Source organism: Cebidichthys violaceus, unplaced genomic scaffold, assembly GCF_023349555.1.
Source record: "Cebidichthys violaceus isolate CVI_PGR_0920_01 unplaced genomic scaffold, fCebVio1.0.p SCAF_39, whole genome shotgun sequence".
Taxonomy (NCBI): domain Eukaryota; kingdom Metazoa; phylum Chordata; class Actinopteri; order Perciformes; family Stichaeidae; genus Cebidichthys; species Cebidichthys violaceus.
The window spans coordinates 910749-927651 of NW_027176583.1; the positions used below are offsets into that span (position 1 = coordinate 910749).

The 16903-nt window shown below is 42.5% G+C and overlaps 1 protein-coding gene across 1 annotated transcript in view; it reads right to left on the bottom strand.

Annotated features, from left to right (window-relative positions):
- Nucleotides 1–2922: 2922 nt before the first annotated feature.
- rnf144aa (ring finger protein 144aa) overlaps nucleotides 2923–16903 on the bottom strand; it is a 26793-nt gene continuing 12812 nt past the window's right edge. The window contains exons 2-8 of the mRNA XM_068726446.1: nucleotides 13434–13584; nucleotides 12932–13036; nucleotides 12200–12260; nucleotides 10675–10891; nucleotides 9091–9238; nucleotides 8540–8629; nucleotides 2923–6726 (exon numbers count right to left, since the gene is read on the bottom strand). Of these exons, the coding sequence (XP_068582547.1) occupies nucleotides 6595–6726; nucleotides 8540–8629; nucleotides 9091–9238; nucleotides 10675–10891; nucleotides 12200–12260; nucleotides 12932–13036; nucleotides 13434–13568 (888 nt within the window). The 5' untranslated portion in view covers nucleotides 13569–13584 and the 3' untranslated portion in view covers nucleotides 2923–6594. The remainder of the gene's footprint in view (nucleotides 6727–8539; nucleotides 8630–9090; nucleotides 9239–10674; nucleotides 10892–12199; nucleotides 12261–12931; nucleotides 13037–13433; nucleotides 13585–16903) is intronic.

Sequence of the window (16903 nt, forward strand, 5' to 3'; positions counted from 1 at the left end):
TTCACTTTTTTCGACATGCTATACTATGACCGTTTTCAATTTTTTCGACATGCTATACTATGACCGTTTTTCACTTTTTTCGACAGGCTTTACTATGACTGCTTTCGACAGGCTATACTATGACTGTTTTCGACATAATATACTATGACTGTTTTTTGACTTTTTTCGACATGCTATACTATGACCGTTTTTCACTTTTTTCGACAGGCTTTACTATGACTGCTTTCGACAGGCTATACTATGAGTGTTTTCGACATAATATACTATGACTGTTTTTTGACTTTTTTCGACATGCTATACTATGACCGTTTTTCACTTTTTTCGACATGCTATACTATGACCGTTTTTGACTTTTTTCGACATGCTATACTATGACCGTTTTTCACTTTTTTCGACAGGCTTTACTATGACTGCTTTCGACAGGCTATACTATGACTGTTTTCGACATAATATACTATGACTGTTTTTTGACTTTTTTCCACATGCTATACTATGACCGTTTTTCACTTTTTTCAACATGCTGTACTTTGACCGTTTTTCACTTTTTTCGGCAGGCTTTACTATGACTGTTTTCGACAGGCTACATTATGACAGTTTTCGACACAATATACTATGACTGTTTTTTGACTTTTTTCGACATGCTATACTATGACCGTTTTTCAATTTTTTCGACAAGCTTTACTATGACTGTTTTCGACAGGCTATACTATGACTGTTTTCGACACCATATACTATGACTGTTTTTTGACTTTTTTGGACAGGCTATACTATGACCGTTTTCAATTTTTTCGACATGCTATACTATGACCGTTTTTCACTTTTTTCGACAGGCTTTACTATGACTGCTTTCGACATAATATACTATGACTGTTTTTTGACTTTTTTCGACATGCTATACTATGACCGTTTTTCACTTTTTTCGACAGGCTTTACTATGACTGCTTTCGACAGGCTATACTATGAGTGTTTTCGACATAATATACTATGACTGTTTTTTGACTTTTTTCGACATGCTATACTATGACCGTTTTTCACTTTTTTCGACATGCTATACTATGACCGTTTTTCACTTTTTTCGACATGCTATACTATGACCGTTTTTCACTTTTTTCGACAGGCTTTACTATGACTGCTTTCGACAGGCTATACTATGACTGTTTTCGACATAATATACTATGACTGTTTTTTGACTTTTTTCCACATGCTATACTATGACCGTTTTTCACTTTCTTCGACAGGCTTTACTATGACTACTTTCAACAGGCTATACTATGACTGTGTTTGACATAATATACTATGACTGTTTTTGACTTTTTTCGACATGCTATACTATGACCGTTTTTCACTTTTTTCAACATGCTGTACTTTGACCGTTTTTCACTTTTTTCGGCAGGCTTTACTATGACTGTTTTCGACAGGCTACATTATGACAGTTTTCGACATAATATACTATGACTGTTTTTTGACTTTTTTCGACATGCTATACTATGACCGTTTTTCAATTTTTTCGACAAGCTTTACTATGACTGTTTTCGACAGGCTATACTATGACTGTTTTCGACACCATATACTATGACTGTTTTTTGACTTTTTTGGACAGGCTATACTATGACTGCTTTCGACATGCTATACTATGACCGTTTTTCACTTTTTTCGACATGCTATACTATGACCGTTTTTCACTTTTTTCGACAGGCTTTACTATGACTGCTTTCGACAGGCTATACTATGACTGTTTTCGACATAATATACTATGACTGTTTTTTGACTTTTTTCGACATGCTATACTATGACCGTTTTTCACTTTTTTCGACAGGCTTTACTATGACTGCTTTCGACAGGCTATACTATGAGTGTTTTCGACATAATATACTATGACTGTTTTTTGACTTTTTTCGACATGCTATACTATGACCGTTTTTCACTTTTTTCGACATGCTATACTATGACCGTTTTTCACTTTTTTCGACATGCTATACTATGACCGTTTTTCACTTTTTTCCACATGCTATACTATGACCGTTTTTCACTTTCTTCGACAGGCTTTACTATGACTGCTTTCGACAGGCTATACTATGACTGTTTTCGACATAATATACTATGACCGTTTTTCACTTTTTTCGACAGGCTTTACTATGACTGCTTTCGACAGGCTATACTATGACTGTTTTCGACATAATATACTATGACTGTTTTTTGACTTTTTTCGACATGCTATACTATGACCGTTTTTCAATTTTTTCGACATGCTATACTATGACTGTTTTTCACTTTTTTCGACAGGCTTTACTATGACTGCTTTCGACAGGCTTTACTATGACTGCTTTCGACAGGCTTTACTATGACTGCTTTCGACAGGCTATACTATGACTGTTTTCGACATAATATACTAAGACTGTTTTTTGACTTTTTTCGACATGCTATACTATGACCGTTTTTCACTTTTTTCGACATGCTTTATTTTTACTGCTTTCGACAGGCTATACTATGACTGTGTTTGACATAATATACTATGACTGTTTTTGGACTTTTTTCGACATGCTATACTATGACTGTTTTCACTTTTTTCAACAGGCTATACTATGACTGCTTTCGACAGGCTATACTATGACTGTTTTTGACTTAATATACGACGACTGTTTTTTGAATTTTTTCGACATGCTATACTATGACCGTTTTTCACTTTTTTCGACATGCTATACTATGACCGTTTTTCACTTTTTTCAACATGCTATACTATGACTATTTTATCTTACACTTTCAACACCAGAGGTATCCATTTCACAACACCATATTTTTGACATACTATACTATGACTTTTTTACACTTTCAACCACATGGACCACAAGACTTCATGGTATTTTTGATATGCAAAATTGTAATATTTCAACAGAGTTGTGTGAATGAATAAAGAGCGCAGAATCACAAAAACTACAACCTTTAATACCTGTTGTCACAGTGTTAGTGGAACTGTAGATATACTGAGATGTCGTAGTTGTACAGAACTGCTCCAAATATGCCATTTTACAATGTTGAAGTCTTTGCATCACCCAGGTCAATTCACTTTCAATTACTACCTAACCTGGAGACATTGGTTACCATCTCTAACTACATACGTCTGGTGTACAGACAGCATGTCCTTTGACAATAATCCACTGACTGAGGTGATTTAAATTTAATTGACCAACCAGGCCTGAAGAATTCCGCTCCTAAAAATCGCTAATTCAAATACCACAAACTATGATGTAAAATGGGCGTATAAAAAAAATCAACAAAAAAGTAAGACATAATTAGCCAACCTGCTGAATAGAGGAAGGCCGCTCAACACTGTATATCATATGGCTGAACATCAAAAGAAGTTTTTCCAAACTGAAACAAAAAGCAGACAGTTGACTGATACCATTCCAAAGATCTTTAGAGGCTACAATATTGTAATATTAACAAGTAGAAGTTAGAGAAAAAATCATGCAGCTTCATCTCGACACAACCGGTTATAAAATATAAATCGCTGCATGTAACCAAACGTGATGTTAGGTTAGTAGATCTTGAGTTTAGAAGTAAACTTGACCTTGCTTCTTCTAATTCAAGCGCCAAATCTTAGAAGCAAGCCCTTAACCCGGTCAAACTGTTGTATTCAAACGCCAGTGCTGATGTTTCATCTGCTTAAGTGGTTCTACAGGTCGTTGTGTTGAGCCCTGCCAAGCCTCTAGTGTAGAAGACAATATGCAATGAGACACTGCAGTGATTCTAGTGTTTGCTGTTTTTTTGGCCCTTTTTTACGTTTGTTGCATAATACAGTATCCAGCTGCTCAGTGTTGCCAGCAAACATAGGTAAAGGAAAAAGGTGTTAAAAAATGGAAGTGGCAATGATTTTGTTTTGACTTCAGTTAGTTTGTGCCTGCTCAAGACTTTGATAATGATGGTTTTGTGTTTAAATGAATATTTGAAATGAATCTGTATCCTGGTGATATCAGAGCCCTGGCAACATTTAATCGTGAAACTCCTTTAAAAAGTACAGTTGCAATCTCTCACATGTATATTGACTTTACGTTGATTTCAGCTGCTAAACTTCTCCGTTAAACAAAGCAGGCGCCGTACCACACACATCACGGATCATATCAAGAAGCAAAACAAGGAAACCCATATACAGTGCGTTTACATAAAGAAGCATTAAAATATTTTTCCACCCTGTAAAAACTGTTATTACATTACAAATACATGGTCAAAATGCACATACAGTAGACAGCTCTGTTTCCTTATCCCTTCCAGGAAATCTGCTTGGCACGATTGTCATAAAAACAAAAACTTGAAGAATTAACCTATTTATTTTTCTTTTAGGGACAGCACCAAACTTCAAAAGTAGAAAATTGGACTGTCTATAATATCAAATGATCATGCTCATACAGTTGGTGAGGTCAGTGAAATTAACACAGTCTATAGGTAGGGTTGTTAAAATAATAATTATCATACTGAATGTCGGAGCTAAATTTGAGGACTGGAGTGAGTTGCAGATTAGCTACAGTTGTTAAATATTAATACATGTTTTTGGTAGCCACACTTCTCAGGAAATGCTACATAAACACTTGTAAAGAAAGGGGAAAGTGAGTAAATGGCTTATTCAAAACATTCGAGTGGCTATGCATGGTAAGAAAGAAGTAATGATATGAGAGAACATAGGACAATAATAATGTAATGAAATGCTTTTACCTTTTGTTCCTAGGTTAACTGTTGTGAAGCTGAGATTCCCCTCACAGAAATAAAGACATTAATAAATGTAAAACTCTGTCCTGGTTTTAGAGCTCAGACTTTAGATATAGCAAAGAGCAACGTAGGAGGTGAAAATAAGATGGATAGTTTCTGAATAACTCCCTGATTAAATAAAAGCCATGATATGCAAATATGTATATGGTGACATTCTGCAGCTTTCACTAGATAAACCTACTCTTGGCATACAGTTGATTATGACCAATCGATAGCCTTTTAACAATGGAATGCACAAACTTGCATAGATAAAGTGATATAGTATAGAGCAGTTTCATAATTATGTGCCCAAAAATGGAACATTCTTTTATATTTACTCTATACTTTTCCTTTTTTTTTTTTTTTTTTTTAAATGCACCTTACAGGCAATAGCTGCTTGTTATCGGAGGTCTAACTACCAACAAAACATCGACACTCTGACCACTAACGTATGCAAGTTTGCACTTTAGGCCGGTATCTAAGCCTCAACGAGAGGGAGCTCTGGTGCGAGTGAAGCTTCGGGTTGTTTGTGACGATGCAGCTCTCCTGCTCAAAAAAGGCTTAGCAAATACAGGCCCTAGGTCACATAAAACATCAGATTCCTTTTTACAATATGGGTATTAACAGCGTGGCGTATGGATGACATCATAGAATCATCTGAATATAAAGGGCTTCACTGACAACATGCTTCCCCTGGGATCATTTTGACTTTAACGCTTGTTAATGCACAGGGGGAAATGCCTGATTTTGGCTATTCTCAATTTAAGGCTATTCATATATCTATTTGGCTAAACCACCAGCTGGGGGACTGAGAATTACAGGAGTGACATCTCTTTTAGTGTATTAAAATGGTTCCACAACATGTGGATACAAAGTCCTCAAGTAGACTATTAATCAATGTTGAACTTAAAGGGGAGTGCCACTCAATTTGGGAAATCTCTGGATCTTAGAAATCTGTGCGACATCTTTCAGAAACAAAGCATCTCTCTCTTGAAGATGTAACATGTCTGAGATGGTAATGAAAAACATGATGTGAGAGTTGAACAAAACTAGTCTTCACTGTCACTTGACCACAGATCATTTGTGTGTTTTTTTAGATTTGAGTGGCAATCCCCTTTAATAACTGTAACTTGCCGTTTGGAAAACACTCAAAATACAACACAGACACTACTCTGAGCACAGTTCTATTAAAAGCAACAGGTTATAAAACATTGACATCATCAAGAGGACGTGCTATACATTGAGCTGGGAGTGACAACGGCCTCCCATCTTCACCTCAGTCATGAACACGATCCGAAAATCACGTTCCGTGTGCAAATCGAGTGAACACCAAACATGCGTGGTGCGACTCTAATGCTACTGACTGAATCCGTAGAGCTACATCGAGTGTGGTGGCGGGGAAAGAAGCTTAACAGAGCGATAAAGTAAAAGTGGCTCCTGCATTATGTTGTCCGTACAAGAGAAAAGCGTTTCTTCACTTGGATTCTTCCTTTGTTTAGTAGTGAAACACCACACCACGGTAACCAACACCTAAGGACCACTCGAAGTGGCCCAGACTTCCTCCACGTCCCGAAACCACCAACGTCTAACACACGGCGGTCCTTTAGACAAGTCTGACCTCCTCTGACCCGTGACCCTGCACCTCTCTTCAGGCCAAGGTGCAGGGTCGCTTTCCTACCATGCCTCTCTCGTGCAGAGCGATGGAGGCCGGGGGCTGTCGCAGGCTCAGCCCCCCCCCAAAAAAAATGAAGCACTTAAAGCTGGTGGGAGGAGAAGAATGTAAAGGGGGTGAAAAGGAAATAAAACATGGCCCATCCATGAAGCGGCTCTCCGCTCCAGCTCTGATGGCGTTGTTTAGGTTGGCAATGGGTCGTCGTCACCTTTGCTGCACTTGCACTTGCAGCAGAGGACAATGGGAGTGGCCAGGAGGAGGAAGGGGGAGGCAACCAGCAGGAGCAGCCCAAAGCCAGCGAAGATCCCCACAACCTGCAGAGAAACATGAGGAAAACAAGAAATACATTAATGTAAATACAACATAACATGCATAAAGGGGGGTAATGTAGGATTTGGGTGCAGTGGTCAGTGCCTTACTTCAGCATGGCAAAAAAACGTTGGTAAATCACACACACACACACACACACACACACACACACACACACACACACACACACACACACACACACACACACACACACACACACACATATATAAGGGAAGAGTAGGTGGGTTACCTACACCTTTTCAGTATTTTTTATATTTCTTATGCAAAGATGATAATGGTGGTTTAATTTTTTTTTCACAAGCTATTGCCTTGAATCCTTCCAATGAATTGCAATACCACAAGTTGGCCTGAAGATGGCGGTCAATGCCCCAAAACAACAAAACTTTCTCAGCACAGAAATCTACGTTTTCCCAGTAACTCCACAAATCAACAGTAAAGAAATTAGCCAACAGAGTAGCATTTTGAAAAGCCTAAAGGAACTGAAAAATGTTGTGCTGCGCAATACAACGGGAGGAATACATTTTCACTTCCTGGATTCGGTATTAGGACAAAGACCTGTGAGTGGTGCAGTGTTGTAGATGGACATGCATGATTTGGGTAGTGCATACACAGTGCTCTGAACAAATATTAACATATACATACATACTAACGAATCATGCATTCAAAAACTATCACAGGGAAACTCTTTACTGTTATGAGCATGGCAGGTTAGTGAATTGACCACATGGGGGAGCCAGACACCATCAAGTTCAGAGCCACAAAATAAAATGCATAACATGCAGTCACATGCCACAGTGACTTATAATAGCGCAATGTTTTTCCCTCCTGTTATGAGGGCAAAAAGATGCCTTTTCAGGGTGTTTGAAAGCAGCTTTCTGCCTGTTATCTACGAACACGTTACTCACTATCCTGACAGTTAGTGTACAGGTCGTGCTGTCGAGGAAAGCAACGGTCTTTGATTAACAGACACTGATGTTTACATATATGATATGAACATCCTTGTTGGACACATCGTCAGATACAGGGAGGCAAGATAGGTCTGTCCTGGAACATTTTGTGTTTATAAAAAGAGGCTTTTTAGACGTTAAGGAGGCGAGGGGGGGGGGGGGGGGGGGGGTGAAGTGAGGAGAGCAAGAGAGAGACCAACACACACAGAGCAGTGAAGCTATAGCTTCACTTCCACCAGCTGAACTGTAATTATATGACTCAGTCTGCCCCACTGGGCAACAGATGCCAGCGTGTATGCTAATGTTGACAAAATAACAAGTATGTTGGACAAGGGGACGTACCACCCCATGAATAGATTATCTGGTCAGGCAGAGATACTGAGGAGGAATTTGGAAATGTAACAACAGAGCTGGCCTTTGTCGAAGACTTAAAAACACATGTCATATCTAATCCTGATCATGTGTAATCCAGCGTTTTATTTGGTAACCTATTGGTAAAGAAGGGCCTTGGTTATGTAAACCTTTTTTTTTATTTTTAAAGTGAAAGGTGTACATAATAGGCTTAGCTGAAACCAGCAGGACACTGACCACCAGGCACTTGTCTCTGCATGCGGATCAAGCCGTCCCTTTCCTGTTGCGCCGTCAAGATAATGCTAGAACATCGCTGAGCCGGTAAGGGAGAAGGAGGCAGAACCGGGGAGCACGTTCACGGCCACATGCTGCAGCGTGGTTTATTAAGGGAGGGAGCCCTGAGTGAGTGAGTGAGTGTGTGTGTGCGTGTGTGTGAGAGAGAGAGAGAGAGAGAGAGAGAGAGAGAGAGAGAGAGAGGGGAGGAAGATGGTTTTTTCACCTGTGTTCTGTGCCAGATAACGGACGCTCTGGAGTGGCCCAGTTTGTTCCGACAGGGCCCTTTGTCGTAGTGGATCAGGAGGAAGTCATCCTGCACACACACACACACACACACACACACACACACACACACACACACACACACACACACACACACACACACACACACACACACACACACACACACACACACACACACACACACACACACACACATAAAGATTGACCATTAACAGTCTGAAAGACACGGGCAGCTGCTCAGAAAATTGGTTTTAAATGACCTGTGTGGTCCAGTTGTCTGCGCTTACACAATTAAGATTACATAAGGCACCACGGCTCATAAGTCACCCTTATCCCAGCTCAATTTTTAGAAAAAAAACATCTCATCCCTTTCTTATCAGGACCAAGGTTAAGCTACGGTTTCCTGATAATGAAAGATATTGCTGTCACAGGGAGACAAATTGATGTTTTTTTTGAGTTAGAAATAAATGCGTCTATCTTTCTATTGCAGTGAACATCAATGAATGAAGACATGATGAAGAACCAACTCACATCCAGGGACTCCAGACAGTACCAGCAGAAGGCATGTTTGCAGTTCTTGCACATCATCTGTGCGCAGCCTTCGTCCCTCTCGATGTAAACTTTACATTTAGGACAGCGCTTGATTGGTGCGTCGTCCTCTTCGTTCTTATAGAAAGAGCTGGGAAGAGATGAGACGCGTGTGATTTTGTTCATTCCAAACACGACATCAAAATCCAGAATCAGTCACTTTACAAGAAGCGCCGCAGATGGGAGCGGTTTAATGCAGCGATCAATATTTACAATCTTTGGCGTGACAGGATTGCGTGAAACCGTGGATATCTGTAGTCTAGGAGGAAACAGCATGGAACTCCAACACTCTTATTCTTCACTCCTGTCGCTGTCAGTTTGTCTGCATCTATTTCTCTTGTGTCAGTAAAGTGCTGATTCCACAAATCTGAAGACGAGCAGGTAGCCGGCATTCTGGGCGACGACTAACAAGCCCGATTCATTTCTAGCGGAAGGGGGACGTCATCAGAATGCAGCTTTTTTTAAATCATTCTTACGGTGAACAGGTGTAGTTCAAATGCGGAGGCTCTTTACAACTAAGAGTAGACCTCTTAATCCACCGTGGCCTTTGAGCTTGGCCCTAAACCTGCACAGATAGAGGAAAGCTTTGCAGAGCTAATGACATTTCCAGAGTAAGAGGATATCACAAAGAAACGGGTTAGCGGCATATGTCTCCAGGCAGCCCTCTGCTAACCTTACAGGCAGATCCCGTCTCCTTAAAACGGAGTAATAAGCCCACCGCGGACTGCTTTACTGCAGTTTCGTTTCAGCCTGTAGTTTTATATCTGCTTATTCATTTGTGCTTGAGCCCTGGCTGATGCTCAACTGAGCAGTGGCTGCAAAAAACAGCCAGCCAGGCAAGCTGTCAGCCTACATTTAAGAACAAAGTGAGTGAATGCTGCAGTATATTGACAGTGCTGGTTCAGGACTCAAGTCAGGTGAGCTGAACATGACATATGGATTGGTGCAATCATTTCGAGGGATTGCATCTGCAGAGACTTTAGAGCCATTCACACTGTCACAACGTGCCAAAACGGGATGAATTGCTCTCTTTTTGAAGGTTGAAGAGGTAGTAGAAACATTGAGACAAATTATAACTGGAATAGATTTAGCTGGTGGATGACACTTTTAAACAATGCTGTAATAAAACTGTAAAATGTCAGAAGCAAAAAGCCCAAGTTGACGTATTCATAAACCCAAAAGATATTTAGTTTGATATCATAAAAAGACTAAGAAAACCCGCAAATATTCACATTTGAGAAGCTTCTGAAACTAAAGATTTTTCTGGCACTTAAGATTCGAAAAATGTCTTAAACAATTAGTCAATTTTCAAAATAGCTGGAGATTAATTTTAACTGACGATTGAATAAATGCTGTAAGCATGAAGCGAGGCATGTATGAATATGTTAATGAGAATATGAGATATGTGGAGGTCAGAATACAGAGGTAAGATATCTGATATACAACATAGATGAGAGAGAAATTGGGGAAACAAGAATTTCAAATGCAACAGTATCGATTGGATCGTACACGGAGAACGGGCAGTACCTGTTTTCTCCTGGCAGGAAGGAGGTAATGGGCAGGTTGTTCTCCTGGCAGGCCTGTCCGGGGTGCCAGTTGGCCTTGCAGGCCGAGCAGAACTCGAGGGCACAGACGGCGCACTGGACCAGCTGGGGCAGCGCAGGAGAATCCGCTTCCTTTAGTTGGCACACGGCCTGGCAGGTCGAGGAAGGGCACCACGTCCGGCATGGGTCCAGCAGCACCTCTAGTGGAACACAAGAAGAGCCGGTGTCACGGACGGAAGCTCTGTTGAAGGGCTGAAAACCCACAACGACGTGCATATGTACACGCATACGGGATTTAAATAATGCACAACTTTGAAGGTTCATTTTGGTACCTGCTTATGTTGGAAAATTGCATTTATAGAAAATGTAATTTCTGGCTTGCTGCATCTATCTCTTTTTCTGAATACGTGTGAAAGAGACGTTTGTGTTTTTCCAGTTCTGTTTTAAGTTCCTAGTGTGGCGCACTTGCCCTCGTATCCTCTACTTCCTTCCCTCTTACCTCTCTGCCAAGGACTCTGAGCACAGATTCCACATGCACTCTTGGCCCAGCCTGAGAAATATGGAATGGTTACAGCAACGGTTCTGCCTGACTGGACTGGGACATTGATGAGACGGCTGACTGCCCTCATCCAGGCAGGCAGCATCAACAGCTATTTCTGAGGATTTGTATTAATTTACAGGACCCCCCCCCCCCCTCTCCCTCTGTGTTCCTATACATTTGTTTATCTTTGTGTTCAAGTGAGAGATCTGCATGTTCCGTGTACAACTTGTGCCCGTGTGTAGGTGGAGAACCCGCAGAGCGACGACCATCAATAGCGCGGCTCGCTCACAGCTCGCTCTGGCAGCGAGGGAACTCTTAATATCACGGATTAGCGCGTCTACGCCGACGGCACGGAGCGACACTGACGCATCATCTTTCAAGCAAGGACATCCGAGCCTTCTACCGGTCGGTTAACATTTATTCTACAAACAGTGCTAACTGCAGACATTGCACACGTAGCCGCACACTGAAGCAGAGATGAAAGGATTGAACTGAAATATTAGTATATTAGGATATAAGTCCGGGAGGCTTCCCCTTTTATTTATATTTGATGGGAGCTTGTGTTACACTTTGATGAGGATGACAGGGTTGAATACTACAGTCAAATGTAGGCCTCAATACCTATCACAACAATAATCCCAGCCTGTATAACCATGTGTGTTCCTGAATGGTATTGAATTCATCCTGTTTGGTGTCAGAAGTGAAAATTGAAACCCTTAATTCGAAAAGCAGTGGACTGCTGGTCAGCGCTAAAAATCGGCAAGATTGAAGCCGACCGAGAAAACGACTTTCTGCTTTCCGCAGAAACCCTGTGGCGTGATTCCAGAGTAAAAAATGTCCAAGGCTAAATGATCGATTCCAGACAGAGCGAGCAGCAGTTCGGCTGCACTCAATTTCTCGTCACCCTTTTGTGTGTGTGTGTCGCAATAAAATACGGCATCCTTGGATCCTTTTTTCGTTGACTCACCCCTTTCAAACTGAAGCTTCTTGTATCTCTGCATCATCTCCGTGGCCACCATGCACTCAATCTACGGGGAGAGAGGAGACGAGAAGAGGGAGATAAGCAGGGCATTGTGCATATTTATAGACAGAAGCAATTATAGAAGCCTTTTTTTTAAATAAAGAGAATACAGTTAGCCAGAACGTATCTAAGGTGCAAACCTCTAACGGGTAATGAAATGATCGTTCAGGCTTTGTAAAAGAGCAGTGAATTATAGGTGAGGGCATTGCTGTCAGAGCAGACGGTCTTTGCCTGAGTGGCAGGAGTAGCTGCTGGTTCCATTAAGGGCCAGTGACACTGATTGATTAGAAACATACGGCTGTGGTGTGCCGAGTCACGCTGTGCCTACGGGGGCCTCCGAGACCAAGCGAGAGAGAGAGAGAGTCGGCGAGTCCATCGAGCGCCTTGAGGACGAGGGACGCTTTTGCCCCCGCGTTGACCTCAGCTGCTCATTATGATGGAACAAACACAGTGGCAGGTGGAGCGCCATGGCCGTCTTCAGCTTTGAGGGGGTGTGTGTGTATAAAAGACACGGACCTGTGGGGATAACCCTCCCTGCTGTTTTGCTCATTTCAAGCACACGCACTACCAGTTCTGCATGTACTGTACATACAGAAGCTCTACGTGCAAACAGACGTTTCATGCAAAATTCTTTTTTTTTTTTTGTTTATGGAAATTGCGTTTCCTTTTTGTCAATACCTCATTTTCCTGCAAGTGTCCTCTTTTGGGACAGACAGAGTCTGGACAGCTAATTGCAGTTTCAAGGCCTTCTTTAATCAGGAGTTCCACATACTGCTTCAGGCACTGAGGAAGAAACAGACAGGGAGACAAATAAAGCGCTGAACATCAACATCCAGTCAGTCACATTGAAAAGGCCGTCTTTGTGCTTGTATTGTCGCTGACGTCGGTGGAATGAACCGCACCAACTGAACTTTGGAAGTTACTGCCAACGCCCAGACTGTGTTCTAGGAAGTGGCTTCTATTTTTAGTGGTCATTCTTGGACACCGTTTCCTTGTTCATGGGCTAGGTTGGTTAAGATCTGACAGCCATTGGGTGTTACTATTGTTTTGCAGCGTTACACACGAGGGCATGTGAGGTCATAATTGATTTGAATACAATGAAAGCACAGTGTTTCGCTCACTAACTCTCAAATATCCTTGATTTTTGTGATCGTTTGTTTGTTATTAGTGCAGCGCTCACCAGTGTACAGAAGACACATTGGCACTGCGTGATGGTGGTCATCTGCTCCAGAGGGAACTCTCCAAGGCACAGCTTACACGAGACCAGGGGGTCCACGGCCAGCTCCCAGGTGGGCCGGTACCGCGCCGTGGTCATCTTCACCGCCACAGAGCTGAAACACAAAAAGAGGAGAGAGAGAGAGAGAGAGAGAGAGAGAGAGAGAGACAGAGAGAGAGAGAGAGAGAGAGAGAGAGACAGAGAGAGAGAGAGAGAGAGAGCTACGGTTAATAAAGCCAAATGCATCCTGAAATGAAGTGAACAAAGTGATAATCCCGCTGCCGACAAAGAAAATCCTTAAAGTGCAAATATATGTGGCTCAGTTCGGTTTGTCTACATAATGAATCCAGAGTCCAAGCTGTGCTTTATTTGTTGTGACACAATTAGCATGACGGTACGAGCACAAAGTGGAAATCCACTGTGGGTTGTGTCCTGTGTGGGTGCACGCACACACACACACACACACACACACACACACACACACACACACACACACACACACACACACACACACACACACACACACACACACACACACACACACACACACAGAACGGCACCAGCTCTCAACCACTCAGGCTTCTCGCTCTGAGATCCTAAAACTTGTGTATCTCTCTCAGCTCCTTGTGACATTTTCACTTGGATGAAATAACACTTTTTTTTTCTTCTTTTTTTTCCCTCTTCACCGTGCGTCATCGCGTCTCTTTTGTGATAGTCAGAGAGGGTTATTTTAGGCCGTCTCGTCTCACTCTCCTTCCCTCTGCAGCCGAGAGAGCGAAGAGCACCCACTCGGCTGTTTACAGGAAGTGGTACCGAGCACACGACGTCAACACAGCCGGAGCTCTCCCCACGCTGCTTAGCAACCGGCCGAGGGAGGATTTCGGAGACGGACGGAGGGGGGGGAGGCAACGGAGGGAGCACGGCAGAGGAGTGGAGACGGAGAGAGGCGGGTTCGCTGGTCACGGTACGGTCTGCTGCTCACGTTGAAGAGGTCACATTATGCTCTCTTGTGCTTCATGCATATGCTAAAATAAAAATGTTTAAATGAGATGGGGAACAGTCGTAATAATGCAAATCCAGGGATCAATGCGATGGGGTGCAACCTTTGGTGCAAGAACCCACGTCTCCATCTAATTTCATAACGTTATTCTTATTTGGGTAAGTAAGTAAGTCACCTCTCCTTCTGCTGCTCAAGGAGAGAGGAGAGAGGAAGATTCCCCAAAGGAGACTTCAGTGAGGACACACGAGTACGTCCTATGTGGAAGAAGTCGATCATCAGAGACACAATCATTGAGCATTCTGTGAGGGACTGGATGCTGCAGCTGCTGAGGTGGAGGCGCATCGCTACACTTCACTGCAGAACTGTCAGAATCTCTCTTTCCTTGTTCATCATTGAGACAAATATATTGGATGAGTGTTAAGTGAGGGTTTCAGAAGCCAGATGGAATCTTCTTTTCACTCATTTATCACACAGTCAAGGAGATTAATAGTCATTTTTTTTCCCCACCTCATGCATATCATTTCATTTAGGGCATCTTCAGCTGACTTGTGTCTAGTTTGTGACACGGTCTGGTTGTTTATAAGTGGAGTAACCAGACTTTAAGATTATATCAGGCAGAAACAGAATCATTTAATCTTTTTTTATTGAACCACCGACTACACTAAATCAACACATGAGACCAGCCTCGTTATGCTTATTAAGGAATGAATTTACAAGAGGGGAAAACTTTAAGAACAAATAACTGCGGATGCAAGTATGAAAAAAGACAATAAAGAGAAAGATTCAAGTGACTTGCTAAATATTTCATTACATCGCGTAAACAACTAGAATTACTGCCTCGCGGTTCTGCTCAAGAAGCAGTTTTACGTCTCATCACTTCAACATGTTATCATGTTAGACGTTTGTGTGAAGTTAATTAGCATATCAATTCTTGAGTTATGGCCCAACAGCGTTGTTTTGTGAATTGACGGTGAACCACAGTTCATCCCAGAGTCCAAGTGGACGTTTGCTCCACGTTTTCCCTCCAGGCATTCCTAAGATATTTCACTAGAATATTACAGACGTACATAATAAGTACTGACGGACGTCCGTCCACAGCTGTCCACCAACAGCTCTAAAACAGGACCGTACAGAGCAGGTGACCCGGCTGTGCGCCCGTTATCCCAGTAAGAGATTCGTTCAGATGACGCTTCACAAATAAGAGTCCCTCAGTTCTGCCTCCTTCGCGCCGAGCAGGCGGACGGAGGAGAAGTGAGAAAAAAAAAAAAGAAAAGAGATGCAACTCATGTCTGACTCGCTCAAATCACCTGACATTCATCCATCTAATAGATGGACCACAGAGTGGTGAGGAGGCTCTACTACGTAGCCGCCGAGCTCGTCTACTGAAGCTTAAATGGCAATTTGTTATCAGGAGGGAGCCATGGACTTACAAACATGACCCTCGGGGGAGCGCGTGGGGGAAGAGCGTACTCCAAAATAATACGCGGACGGAAAGACGACTTGAGGTAATTAAATCCCAAAAAATTGGAGATGAGCCATATTTAAGTGGGCAGCATGTGGCAGCTTTAAAGCAACGAGTGAAGGGATAAAAGTACAGGCTACAGGAGCAGCAGCCATTGAGATGTCAACGTCATATAATGTAACAATACTACTTCGCCAACATGGAGAAACTTCACAGACAACGGGCCTAATACCAAATAACGAAAGCCCGGCAAGCCTTCTCAACACCTCTATGGTAGAGCCTGAGAACTGTGCAGCTGACGACTCGAATACGACGGCCGTTCAAGGTCTGAAACGGGTGTTTCTTTATCCGTCTCCATGTCTAAGCTGCTGGACTCCGGCAGCCCTGTGGCAGAAGAAACAGACGGTAAAAAGTCATTTGCTCTGTGCTGCGCAGGACTTTCAGCGAGACTTTCGGTGTGTGCTTTTACATTAAAATCGGGTTCTCTCCCTGCCACACTTTATATTGGTTGCGCTAATACTGACAGACCGGGTCGATGGGGACAAATGAAATAGTTTTGTAAGGATGGCCTGTGAAGAGGAGAGGAGAGGGAGGGAGAGGGAGGGGGAGAGGGGGAGGGAGGGAGAGAGCAACAAAAAGGGGGAAATGAGTTTCCATGAGAAAAGGTGGTGCAGTGCCACCCCTCTGCTGCATTATTAACTAGATGCTCCATTATCACTAAGAAACACACACACACACACACACACACACACACACATTATATTCCGAGCAGTGATACAGTGCATGCAAGCCTCTCATGCGCTGTGTGTGTGTGTGTGTGTGTGTGTGTGTGTGTGTGTGTGTGTGTGTGTGTGTGTGTGTGCTCATTTCAAATATAGCCCTCCTGAATACCACGCATCTAAATAAAGGTCGGGTCAGAGAGCTAAAGATCAATAAAGCAGCGGTCAACACGCGTCACTCATCAGTCTGAAG